At 45.4% G+C, this 14,278-nt stretch overlaps 1 protein-coding gene across 1 annotated transcript in view; it reads left to right on the top strand.

Moving 5' to 3' along the window:
• The window catches only part of poc1bl (POC1 centriolar protein homolog B (Chlamydomonas), like), a 39,599-nt gene that overhangs the window by 5,199 nt on the left and 20,122 nt on the right, over positions 1 to 14,278 (top strand). The window contains exons 2-5 of the mRNA XM_083766006.1: positions 7,180 to 7,403; positions 8,481 to 8,707; positions 9,412 to 9,497; positions 13,073 to 13,242. Coding sequence (XP_083622132.1) covers positions 7,268 to 7,403; positions 8,481 to 8,707; positions 9,412 to 9,497; positions 13,073 to 13,242 — 619 coding nt within the window. The 5' untranslated portion in view covers positions 7,180 to 7,267. The remainder of the gene's footprint in view (positions 1 to 7,179; positions 7,404 to 8,480; positions 8,708 to 9,411; positions 9,498 to 13,072; positions 13,243 to 14,278) is intronic.

Raw genomic sequence — 14,278 nt, 5'->3', positions numbered from 1 at the left:
CCATCATGGCCCATAGCACTTACCCTACCCCCTTAGATAGCATTTCTGTAGACTTAGATAGCATTTGATACAGACTTATAGCATGTTATGTAGACAGCACTATAATTGCATTGTATATAGTCATAGCACGCCATAGTAAATATGTATAGCATAGTAGTATATATGTATAGTTTATATGTATAGTTTCATTATATATAGATATTCCACTGTTACTTTCTTAGCTTACGCATGTTTCATGATAAATGCTTTTATGTGATGTATTCCCATGCTTTTTGTTCTTGCTTAATGTAAGTCGCTCTGGATTAAGAGCGTCTGCTAAATGCCTAAATTGTAAATTGAAACAGTGACATTTGTTCTCTGCATTTGACCCGTGAAGTTCCAGCTCCAGTTGCATCTATGGTGCATGGTCTATGGTGCATGCCACGGTGTAGAAGTGGTTCCGTTTGTACATACATCAAAGATGTGAATATAATCCATGTCTAATGGATGAAGCCTTGGCCTGGAGGAGAGGTCATCAGGTGGTCTCCAACCTTCTTAGAGTGTTTCAACCCTCAACCACTACACTCTCCAGTTGGCGGGTCAGCAGTGATTGGCCAAGTCACTGCCCCTCTCCTCCAGGCTTCCCGCTATAGACAAGTCCACGGAGGGGCGCCGTCACCCACCGAGGCGCAACCAGCACCGGGAGGGCGAGAGCCACACCCAGCCAACAGGGAAGTGCGAATAAACCTGCCGGCCAGGTGCAGAAAACCAGCGCTGACCACACACCCCAGCGACCGCCGTGTCCAGGGCCCCCCCCCCCACGGACCCGCCCACTGTCCTTTCAGAACTAGCAGGAAGCTCTCTCTGCCTTGTGCGTTCTTGGGGGACATCAGGCACTGGGAGGTCTCTAGGACTATGGTTTGTGTGTTCTTGGGGGACATCAGGCACTGGGAGGTCTCTAGGACTATGGTTTGTGTGTTCTTGGGGGACATCAGGCACTGGGAGGTCTCTAGGACTATGGTTTGTGTGTTCTTGGGGGACATCAGGCACTGGGAGGTCTCTAGGACTATGGTTCTCCTCCTGCCTAGTGTCCTCCTACGTCTCACCAGACTGTTCGTCTGTGCGGTGTGCGTGTGTCCGACCGTCCTTGTCCACACCTTGGCCTTACTCCTGGTGTATTTGAGTCAAGGGACGTCCAATACTGGAGGTCGGGACCCCCATGTGGGCTCCCCATATTATTTTGAGGGGGGGTCCCCAGATAATTAGCTTAATGTGCAACATTGTTTTCTCACTCGACAGTAAACAAACTAACATAACAATACAAGTGCATTTGATCATCCATTTATTCCATTAGATTAGACCATAGGCCGTTTTATGGTTTCATCCAGAATGAAAACATTCTCTGAGGTAAACGAGTTAGTGTACAATAATTCCCATAATAGCCTATAGCCACTATAACATTTTAGTTATTACATATAACTTAATATGCTACTAGCTGTATTCTACTACAAATATATAATTATACTCCTATGGAAAGGCTATATTATTTTACTTTTATTGACCAATTAGTATAATTTATTATAGCCGTTGCATACATTTTATTTGTATGCTACTCTCGTGAATGTTTATAATAGTTAGAGAAATACAAATTTGAAGTTTCAACATCAAAGTATTGGTAGTAGTTGTGAATTAGCAAACTGGACATTTGGACTGAACTGAATGTTTCCTTTTTATCCTCGTGTTGGGCTTTCTGTTTTGTCCAAAGTTTTTATTTGTGTTGTTTGTTTCATGGGTGACATAATAAGCATCATATGAGTCATAAGCACAGGTCCGTTTAGTTGTGCTTGACTTCTCTGTGGGCTGACTGCGGCGGGCCCAGAGGGCGACTGTGGCTCAGGAGGTAGAGCAGGTCGTCCAATGATCCATGGGTCGGCGGTTCGAATCCCGGCTCCTCCTGTCCACATGTCGAAGTGTCCTTGGGCAAGACACTGAACCCCAAATTGCTCCTGATGTGCTGGTTGGTACCTTGCATGGCTTCCGCCGCAATCAGTGTATGAATGTGTGTGTGTGAATGTGTGAATGTAATGCACAATCTATGTAAAGCGCCTTGGATAAAGGCGCTATATAAATGCACCATTTACCATTTACCCGATGTGGGCTAGCCCCTCCCTCCCCTCACTGGTGCGAAATCGGGTTGGAAAAACGGGGAAGCATCCCAGACTGAGCAGGGCTAATCATGCGGCTCTGTCCCGCTTGTCCAACATAACGACGTAACAACAGTGTTGAAAAATGCATCTCTCTTGGCTCGCAAGTTCACATAATTGACATAATTAAGGCTATGCAAGTATGCAGTGGTGTGAAGTAACGAAGCACATTTTAAGTCCTGTACTTAAATATTTTGAGGTGATTTTGCTTCACTAAAGTATTCCATTTATCAGTACTTACTAACTTCTACTCCACTACATCTCAGAGGCAAATATTGTACTTTTACTCCACTTACACAAGTTCAGTTACTATACAGTAGTTACTTTGTAGATTTAGATTATTATTACAAAACAGTTCCATTTCAACCCTATATACATTTCGGCCGTTTGGAAATAGCCCACAATGTTATGTGATGCAACACATATGCAATCTTTTCAAAAGATTATTTTTCGTTGTATACATTTGAAAAGTTGTGAAATGGGACATTATGCAAACTACATTTTGATGTACGTTTGTACTATCATTCAAGTAAATTTGGCATTCCTGACTTTTCCTTTTAACAGAGATTATTTCTTACATTGCAATATTGACTTACTTTTTCCACCACTCTACGTACAGTATGCTGCTATTATGCACTTAAACATGTTGAAATGTGCCTGTCTTTGTGTTCATATAGGCTTGTCATAACGTACACACGTGCAGGCTGTTATTAACATGTTGAAAGGTATCTGTCTCTTTGCTCTGTATAAGCTCTCATACATTGTCGGCTATAAGCACTCGACCACGCTCACGGGGCCTTCCTGTTACACTCTTTAGATTATAATATTGTCTCTGTCGGGTGGAAACATCATATGTCCAAAATTGTTACTTTTTCAGGATTATTATTATTTTAAGCAAAAGTAGCAGATCTGCACATCTTGTTGGATCTGCTAGTTGTTATGCTTTTGTACGATGCTGTAGTCTAGTCTAGTGTGATCAAATATAGCCGTTAATCTAATAAAAAGAAACACAAAGAGTTAGAATATGGAGTCTGCCCCGACATCGACTGCTTTCTGAAGTCACACTCCAGATGGCCACTCTCTTTTCTGAGTCACACTCCAAATGTTTTAGGTGAAAGAAAGGGTGAAACCTGCACTGGAGAACGAATGCAAACCTTATCCGTCGTTGGCTTCTCTCTCTCTCTCTCTCTCTCCCTCTCCCTCTCTCTCTCTCTCTCCCTCTTTGTTGTTGCGGTGCCACTTAGACAAAAAAGTGGGGCAGGATTGAGGCTCAGGCTGCATCTTAAGCCCTCTGTCACAGACCTCGCTCCCTCTCTCTCTTCCCCCCCCCTCTCTCACCACGGCTATAGTATCTGATTCAGAGCAGTGATGAAGGAAGGTGTGACGCCGGGCTGCTAAATAAAAGGGTGTTTTGTGCTCGCAGATCCCCAGAGAGAGAGAGAGAGAGAGAGAGAGAGAGAGGGGCCTTCCTTCTATCCATTTTAGTAACCTCAGGACTCCCAGAGTCAGTCCTCTGGCCAGTGGCCCGCCCAGCCAGCCAGCCAGCCAGCCAGTCAGCCAGCCAGCCACCCACCCACCCAGCCAGTCAGCCAGCCAGTCAGCCAGCCAGCCAGTCAGCCAGGGTTCTGAGCATAAAGAGCTGCACTGCCTCTGCCGCCTCAGGGCAAGCGGCCTCTTCTCCTGTGCAAACGTAGTCTGCCTTCCTGCCTTCCTCTTCACACTTGGTGGCCTGACAATGCAGCGCTGCCTGCGTGTGATGTGTGTGTCTATAGACTCTTTCTCTCTCTCTCTCTCTCTCTCTCTCTCTCTCTCTCTCTCTCTCTCTCTCTCTCTCTCTCTCTCTCTCCCATAATAGGCTGTGCCAAACCCAAATGAATCACCCGGGCACCCATGAATCATCAACGCTGCGCAGCATTTTGTATTGCTTTGCTATACTTGCGAGCGATTTTACGAATGCCATTTCTATTTTTTTACATTTTGCCCTAAATTTGCATTTCTACAAGCTTTCTACAACTATTTTCCCCAACCCACCTGAACCTCTATGTATAGCCTCTAAATGTCTAATCCTAATAACCCTAAACCCTAACCTCCAATTCTGAATAATGTTGTATATATGTTGCCAATTGTAAACGTCTTTTTGTAACCATAAATTAACCATTTGGTCCTCACAAGTATAGTATAAATGCACGCATGCACGCGCACACACATCCACTGTGTGTGTGTGTGTGTGTGTGTGTGTGTGTGCGCGTGTGTGCGTGACATGGCACACAACCGAGGTATTAAAGTGAGCCGTGAACAGACACTGGGAGAAATGGACATGACGGATGATGACGCGCTACTTTAATAGCGTCCTTTGTGAACGGCGGTTGTTGGGGGACACAGTGGAGCCAGCGCTGGAAAACATGTCCTTGACATTTTCATGTCAAGGACCACCAAATGAACATGTTTTTGGAGAGAGAGAGACCCCCATAAAAGATGTTGTTAAAATAAAACATTCTACCCATTTTGACATTTCTGTCAATATTTCTTTTCATTGGCTATTTGCAGATTGCCGATGTATTGTATACTGTATATCTAGGTTTAAAGGTGCTAAACGGATGGTCTTTTGGGCTTGATTTTATAGACCTGGTTGCTTGTTTCTGTTGCAAAATCTGGCAACACTGGTATCAATGCCCCAGAGGCAGGGGGAGAGAGAGAGAGAGAGAGAGAAACGCGTAGAGCTGTGTAGACTAGAGCAGGCGTCTCTTCCGTGTTTTTAAACAGTTGGTGGTGCTGCTGCGCAGAAACGCTTTGCCAACGCTACAAGTTGAAGCAGCACATCCACCGGCTGTTTAAAAACCAGGAAGAAGAGACGCCGGCTCCAAGCGCTTTCTTGCCACTTCTTTGCACGTTGTATATGTGCCCGCGCTCAGAGAGACGGAGAGACAGAGAGAGGGATCAATGTTTCTGCTAATCCTCTTGCCTAGCACAAAGCACACTGTAGGCGTAGGGCCTGCAATATTAATGTGACACAATTGTGTGATTACACTCTTAACGTGAAGTGTAGATGAGTGACTCTCTCTCTCTCGCTCTCTCTCTCCCGCCCCGGTTGCTGCTCTAATCTCTGGCTGTCAAGACTGCAGATCAGTGTATTTCCTTTAGTATGCTTCCATGTGCTCTTACTGTTTTAAGGGTGGTGATGGATAAATTTATCTACCATATGACTAGAATGCAAGGACTGTATTAGGACTGTATAAATATCAATAAACAATAGCTTAGGATCGATAGCTTGAGAGCTAGAGCTAGAGAGAGCTCTGGAGCACCGGAACTGAATAAATACTCTAGAAAGTAATCTAAGTACCATAAATACTCTTTACCAGAATAGAAGCAGAGGGCTTGTAACTTTACAGAAATGGTTATAAAAACCTTTTAGGCTATAATGAGTAAAAGTCAGAGTATAACAGAGTTAACCAATATACCTTAGAATGAATTTGACAGACACAAGAAGAGAACTCAGACTCGCAGAACTTAGAGGGAGGTTCGATCAGATATATTCACCATTGTTTCGGGAGAGAAGAAGACATGTCATCCGGACTAAAGTTCTCAACGGGCCCAAAAATTATGGCCCGGCCTGACCCTACCCTAACTGGGTCGGCCCGAGGCTCGGCCCTACCCTAAAAATTGCCATAATGTTAAGCCCGAAGCCCGACAAAAGCCCGACAGAAAAAAAAGAGAGAGAAAAAAAAAGCAGCACTAAATGGCAGCGCAGCGGCGCCGTGTTTCAGTGTAAAAGTGAGAATGGAGATCAACGGATTTATCGAAATAAAGGATGTATGTAACTCACGTTAGAATAGGCTCTTCATAATAAATACATACATGTATACACAATCACATTACACAAATAACAGAATTGCTATATAATAACACTTAAATTGCGGAAAATCACAGAGCCCGAGGCTCGGCCCGGCCCGACTAATTAGCATATGTTTTGGGCCCGGCCCGGCCCTAAAACGTCGGGTCGGGTCGGGCTTGGTCGGGGCTGGTCGGGTTCGGGCAGAGTTTGAGAACTTTAATCCGGACAGCGTTTCACAACGATCTCTGCCCATGTTCAAATTGAACAGGGTTGATATAGCATACCGTAATCAATACACCAGAAAATGTGTTGAACAACAAGGTTAAAAAACATATTTGTTAACAAATGGACAGATAATGCAAGACGTCACGAATATTGCACACAGGAACTATCTCACGGGGCAGAGATAGTCCGAACCTGCAATATCAGTTTAGTGGAACCGGGGGAGACAGGGCAGTTTACCAGTCTGTCAGAGCGAATACTAACTTTCAAGGGCAAAAACACAGAGGCTGGGTGTTATGGCCAACGAAAACAAAACAATTCTTATCTACCAACGCTGGCTTGGGGAAAAGTATTACTATCGAGACTCAGAACCATACTATTTTAAAGTCAGTGGGACAGCCGGACATCAAATGTCAGTCACAGGGCAATTAGATTAAAAGGTCAAAAGGTCAAAAGGCCATTCACCCACAAACTAGACCAAATATATCTATCAGGTGGTGGTGGTGGTGGTGGGGGGGGGGGTTACGGTTACAATTATCATTTGGATCAGAGATGTAGTGGAGTAAAAGTATTGGAAATACTCCAGTAAAGTAAAAGTACCTCAAAATCCTACTATAAATGCGCCACGTCTCTGCGTGCGTGTATGGTTGTGTGTGAGTGTGTGTTTGTGTGTGTGTGTGTGTACGGTTGTAATGCACGTAACTCGAGAACCGTTCGCCCCACCGACTTCATATTCTACACACGCGTTCCACACCCCCACAGGGAGTGCAGTGCCCGGTATCGAGTCGGTCGGACCCACGGTTCTCCAGAACCACCACAAAAGGCTCTGGTCAGGCTCTACCAGTGGGCCTAATCAGCCTTGAGATTGAGAACCCCTGAATTACACAACTGGTAATGAATGACGTTTCTGTTGTTTCCCTTTCCCCCGGCCGGGCCAATCAGATCGAGGGCTGCAGTGTCCAGGGAGGACAGCGGACACCCTGACACCAGCGGCGGAGCGAGCGCCGAGCGACCCCGGGGCAGCCGCGCCATGAGGGGGCGCTGCTCACGCAAACTGGGTACGCTGGCCAAGGCCGCCTTCTTCCTGTGGCTGCTGTGGCTGGCCTACCTGGTGGTAGGACGACGCACCGTGGGACTGTCGCACGAGGGCCGCGCCGCCAAGGGAGGTAGGGACGGGTCCCCATAATGCAGACATACACACCGCCAAGGGAGGTAGGGACGGGTCCCCATAATGCAGACATACACACCACCAAGGGAGGTAGGGACGGGTCCCCATAATGCAGACATACACACCGCCAAGGGAGGTAGGGACGGGTCCCCATAATGCAGACATACACACCGCCAAGGGAGGTAGGGACGGGTCCCCATAATGCAGACATACACACCGCCAAGGGAGGTAGGGACGGGTCCCCATAATGCAGACATACACACCGCCAAGGGAGGTAGGGACGGGTCCCCATAATGCAGACATACACACCGCCAAGGGAGGTAGGGACGGGTCCCCATAATGCAGACATACACACCGCCAAGGGAGGTAGGGACGGGTCCCCATAATGCAGACATACACACCGCCAAGGGAGGTAGGGACTGGTCCCCATAATGCAGACATACACACAGCCAAGGGAGGTAGGGACGGGTCCCCATTATAATGGAATGTATGCCATAATGCCAATAATCATTTTTAGGATAAAAGTCGGCTTTGCATCTGTGCGTACTCCAGACAGACAGACAGACATACAGCCATACACACGCGGCCAGTCATTGGAGTGGTTTGGCACCGCTCAAATACATCTCTTCTCTTCTCTTCTCTTCTCTTCTCTCTGTACGTATGATGATGACAGCGCCGCACACTTCACACGAGTGTGATTGTTTTCTTTGGGAACTATAATTTCACCCACTTTATTTGAGCTGCGCCTAACCGCTCCAATGACTGGCTGCGTGTGTATGTCTGTATGTTTGACTGCATCCATCCACCAGCTGTCTAAAAACCAGGAAAGGACTCCTGCCGCTCGCGGCAACTGGTATCTTTGTGACTCGACTGTATGTCTGTTTGGAGTACGAAGGCAGCTGTTCGATTTCTTTTTTAACTTGATGTGACAATAAAGGTCCTAGCACACTACACTACACTGCTGCGTTCTTTCGAATTTTTAGCAGCGTTTCTCCCACTCGTTGTCCGAAAAACGCGTCCAGTCCAGTCCAGTCTGCAAGGACCTTCAAGCTGATTTTGGTTTTCGTCATTCTAGCGGGAGGAGGAGGCGGGGAGGAAGAGGAGGACGGGGGCGGCCGCAGCCTCCTGGTGCGTCAGTTCACGCTGGAGGAGAAGGGCGGTGGCGCGGGCGGTGGAGCGGCGGACGGCCTGCTGGCGCGGCCCGTCTACGTGAAGCCGGCGCCCGACGACAGCGCGCCGGGGGAGTGGGGCCACGCCACGCGCCTCAACCACCTCGGCCCCGACGACAAGACGCTGGAGCAGGCATGGATTACAGTTCTGTCATTTGGACTCCATAGGAGCCAGTGTTGTCTAATATGTGAAAGCATGCTGCGCACCGAAAATAGCCAATCTACAAGCTCACAACACGTCGCAGCGCGATGTGTTGGCATGTAACGATACACTCAACTCACGATACGATACGTATCACGATATGAGGTTTACGATACGATTTTTCACGATATTTTCAACAATGATTTTCCAGACAAATGACGTTTTCTTTTTTTTTATGATTTATCTTCCCCCCAAAGCTTTTTCAATTTTTTTATTTAACTACATTGCAAAGATAATTGCCTTCCTTGATGTATTAATGAGCATCAATAACGACCATCACCTGGGCACAGTCACAGACACATATACAGCTCCCCTCTCCAGGCCTCTACTGTCTCATTTCTCTCCAAAATCATGTGAAAATGATGGAATATGATTACAGCTGACATTTCTTATCACACACTAGCCCCCCCTAAAAAAAATGATATATCGTTACATGCCTAGTTGTGAGCTTGTAGATCAAACTAGCTTGTATAGATCAAACTAGCTTGTAGATCAAACTAGCAGTTGAATACAAAGTTTAGAAGCATCTTCCAGGAACATGAATGAATGGTCTCAGAAATGTCATGATTTCTTCAGCCGGTTTTGGACATTTTCGATATTTTAATTTTCTGCTTTATTTATTCCACGTGGAGCAGGACAGCGTGGAGCGATACGCCATCAACATCTACGCCAGCGACAGGATCTCCCTCCACAGACACATCCAGGACCACCGCATGCCCGAGTGAGTAGATCTCCAAAAGGCTCAAAATAGCAGTGTTGTTTTTGGCAGCAAATTTCTATTTTAGTTTAGTCATAGTCTTTGGACTGAAACTTCATTTCGGTTTTATCATATTTTAGTCACCTGGAATGTCTTAGTGTTAGTCTAGTTTTAGTCAAATAAATGTCATAAGATTTTAGTCGACTAAATCTACAGTTGATTTAGTCCACTAACTAGTGTTTTTACACTTTTTACACGACGTGTTTTGAGCTTGTAGATTGGCTATTTTCAGCATTCAAGTGTAAAATGACATTTTAGTTTAGTTTGTATTTGTCGACGAAATTGTCAGTATATTTAGTCTTCATTTTAGTCATCGTAGCTTAGTTTTCATTTACCGGTAGTTTCCATTCGTTTTTGTCAGTGAAAAAAGGTAGTCGACGAGCATTTTTCGTCTTAATTTTAGTCGACGAAAACAACACTGCAAAATAGTCCACTTGCCAGAATATGAACCCTGGCATTTTGAGTACCCTAACGTTTTATGTAATGTTGAGTATGGGTCCTCAGCATCTAGAAACTGCCGGATGCTGTTAACTTGCATTATGTTGAGCAATTTTCATAATTGGCATAATATGTGACCATACCATTAATAACCTACCGTATATTACCAAATAGTACCCCGGGCCGTTAATATGCAAAATCGATTCGGACGCCGGGCTGTTATAAGGAGCCGGGCCGTTATTTGCCATAGGCTGTTATTTATTTTTGCACCGGCCTGCACAAGGCCATTATTTGGTTTCAGTATATACATACAGTAACATACAGTAACATGTAGTGCTTGGGGGGATTGATAGCATACAATATCCTAATTAATGCATAGGCCTGGAAATGGGGTAAAATACATTTGGAAATGTTGTAGAATATGAATTGTTAAAAAAAAAATTGTGGGAACTAAACTTGTGGGACTGTAGCAATCTCAATGCTACCAATACTCATCATCCTCCTCCAATTTAGTGCATCAATATTGTACAAGACCTACAAGCTCACAACGCACCGAGGCTCGACGCATTGTGAGCTTGTAGATCAGCTATTTCTTTGCACACCGGCCACGGCTTTTTGCACCTGTCTGCACCTGGCCATCATTTGGTTACATACAGTTCCATGCAGTCATCTTTTTTTAGTATGGTAAACAATAAACATTGCATGCAATGCATTTTGATTTAATTGTAAGAGGGAGCGTATAAACACACAGGTGTAACCACTACATGTTCTGATTGAGCATGGGGAAGCAGCGGACAAACACATGATTTCATTATAAACTGTAGGCCTACGTAACGGTAGATTTTCACCCAAGGAAATTTACACTTTACACGGATTATAGGCCATTTGGAATTAGAACAATCGGTTGAAAAATTTAAATTTTAAATATCAACTTTTTTGTTGCGCTGAGGACTTGTTGCACCGAGGTGTTTTATAGTACTATACTTGTGAGGACCTGGCTGGCGCACGCCGCGCACCGAAAAGGGTTCATCTGCAAGCTCACAAAGCGCTGTCATGCAACACTTGGAGCTTGGAGATACTAGTGATAAACGGATTGTTATGGTCTGGCTCCCTGCCTGTCCATCTTTCCACTTTGGCCACTCCCCCCCCTTTGTTTCTACACACACCTGTCTCCAACTGCCTCATCAGCCCAATTGTTCCCCTCTCACTACTCACCTGTGCCAACTTCCCCTAACAAGCCTCCACCTATAAGACTGGACTATTTCTGCTCATTCTTTGCTAGAGTATAACCATTTGTTAGTGTGTTTTCCGGACTCCTGCTTTTCAGTACTTCTTTCCCGAGTGTTCCTCAGGTTTGATTCCCTGTGTTGTTTTTGGACCTTGATACATGTTACTCCTTGTTTACCTTTTTGACCTGCCTATGGATGTTATGAGTTTTTTGTCCTGCCTGCTTCAGTTTGGTCTTCATTAAAACTCTTGCAAAGTACTCAGCCTGTGTTGCCTGCATTTGGGTTCTACTTTGACACGCACCGTAACACGGATGACAATAAACATTACACAGAATATACACCACTTTGCATTAAAACAATTGGTTGTGCATAGGAGGCACTTGTGAAACTATAGCCTAGATTTAGTTTATGGAGGACTGGTGTTGCGCTGTTGTGAAATGATCGAGTGACGTTGCGGAGATTTGCAAACTCAACACGGTGAACACGCATATAATAATATAAATGAGGGCTGAGGCTGATTAAGTTTGCAAATAACGGCCCATGGGCCGTTATATAGAGGAGGGCGGTTATTTGATGGAGGCGGTTATTACGCAAAATGGTGTCGGAACCTGGGCCGTTATTTGGTGCTGGGCGGTTATTTGAGCATGGGCTGTTATTTGGTAATATACGGTATATAAGGACAATTTCATCATGCTTTAAGTAGCATGTGACGTGCCAAACTAGGGGGTTTTCATGATTCTGAATCCATTCCAAGCATTATTTTTCTACAAAAAACATTTGTTGGGCTAAATACGGCCATAGTGATGTCAGTGATGTTGGCAGTGTGTCTTTTATTAGACAGTTCTTCCTCCTCTAGCCTCCTCGTCGCGTCCCCTAATGAGACGATCCAGATGAGAGAGAAAGCTAAGAAAGCTGTAGAATGCTAATTATCCATTTGTGTGGGTGCGTACGCACACGCAGGCGTGTTTGTTTATGCTGTTTAAGCTGTTTAAAAGTCCAAGCTGTTTCTTTGGTAGCACACAGACACACAGACAGACACACAGACAGACAGACCCACAGACAGACACACACACAGACAGACACACAGACAGACACACAGACAGACACTGCTAAGTGTCCCGACAGACACAACGTCCTCTCTTTGTTCTTTCTCGTAGCATTTTCCGCGACCCAGCTCGCCTTGTCGTTTTCATCCAGCTCCCCCCCCTCCCCCACCCCACTCCCCCTCTCTCTCTCTGCTCTGTGGTATGTTGATCATTGGTGTGATTCCTTCTGTTCAAAGTGAGCCTTTTTTTTTGCTGTGACGTTGGAGACTAATTTCCAGTTCCAGTTCCAGCGCGCACACGCACACGCACAAGACTAATATCACTGCGTAGATACTAGTCTTGTGCGTGTGCGCGCGCATGCGTGTTGCAAAAATAGATGGCTATATACTATCAATGGTTCTCAAACGTCTTTGTGCCAAGGATCCCCCAAAGGACGTGTACTTTGGGGGACCCCCATCTGAAAATGGTTTGTGCCAGGGAGGGACCCCCTGGATCCCAATAATCGTTATTGAGGGACAGGCCGATTTTCTTTTTTTTAAAGTGTACCCCTAGAGAGCATGTATATAGCCTGGTATAAAATAACTTGGCCCTCCATCTGACTGGGGGAAAAAAATCAATGACCTTCCCCAAGTGATAAAAGAAAAAAGATGAATAGACTCTCTCTCTCTCTCTCTAGCCAAGCTACAAGCTTGTAAAATCGAAGGACTGACATAGAAACAGCTTTTTCAGAAAACTGTCAGGATGTAGAAAATAAGACATTTTTAGAATCTGATCTCAGGTCAAAATGGCTTAATGGGCTAATGGTTTCCACTCACTCTCTCACCAGATGCCGAGCCAAGCAGTTTGACTACCGCCGGCTGCCCACCACCTCGGTGGTCATCGCCTTCTACAACGAGGCCTGGTCCACGCTGCTCCGGACGGTCCACAGCGTGCTGGAGACCACCCCCGCCGTCCTGCTCAAGGAGGTCATCCTCATAGACGACTACAGCGACCGAGGTCAGACCCCCCCCCAGACCACCCGACCGTGTTGGGTTTTGGGACACAATGGTGGAGAAAACATTAATCGAGTTAGGGTTGTCCCGATCCGATCACGTGATGTCGTGAAAATAATTTTCGAATGATCGGATTTGGATCGGGAGCAAAGAAAACGTGATCGGGACATCCCTAGTATCGATTAGTATCGATATTATATCCTGATATTAGACTGGATATTGTCTGTGATTTTGGATATTGTACTAGTATGATATGGCATAAGTGTTCTATAAAAATGTAAATATCGGATCGGGGAAAAATCGGTATTGGCAGATACTCGAGATCAAAATAACGTGATCGGGACATCCCCTAACTCAAGTGAATTTGTACTCGGGGAAACGCCAACAATGCATTTCAACGGAGAACCATCTTATTTTGGAAGCCGTTCGCTCAGAAAACGGACGACCGGAAGTTATAAAATCGTCTCTGTAACGTGTCCTAGGTGTTATTTAATTCACCCAAAACATACATTTTGTAACCGTGATCATGAACACTTTAGTCACAAATCAATATAAATGGATTCTAAAAACAATCAGACATCAGAAGCACGCTGACTTTTCACTTCCAGTTTTCTTTCCTGTTTACTTCCGTCGCACGGCAACCAGAGTGATACAGACGGGTGCAGAACAGCATTATGAAACTTAAAACACCAGAAAGGGTTCCCGCCCTAAAATGGTTTAAAGTAGCAAAAGTACTGTGTTCAAAATGTATAGAAACACTTGACGAGCTAGCCAAAGTGTAAATCGTTGCCGTCAGGCAGAAACCACTTATCTCAAAATGTGGATCTGCTACTTTGTATTTGAATCCTGTTTTTGGACATGTGAGGTTTCCACCCGACAAAGCTGTCATTCTCGACTTAAACAATAGCAGCCTGCGAACGAGACGGGGCGCATTCTGCACACACTGGATGGAATGCGGCCGGGCGTCGCCTCTCTGATCCTCCCGAGAATACGCTGAACGAACGAACAACGGCGCTCAACCTTTCTTGGACAAACTTTAG

The sequence above is a fragment of the Protomyctophum parallelum genome (assembly GCF_964188405.1).
Source record: "Protomyctophum parallelum genome assembly, chromosome: 1".
NCBI lineage: Eukaryota > Metazoa > Chordata > Actinopteri > Myctophiformes > Myctophidae > Protomyctophum > Protomyctophum parallelum.
Note: the sequence above shows the minus strand (reverse complement) of the source record. Positions and strands in the feature narration are given on the sequence as shown.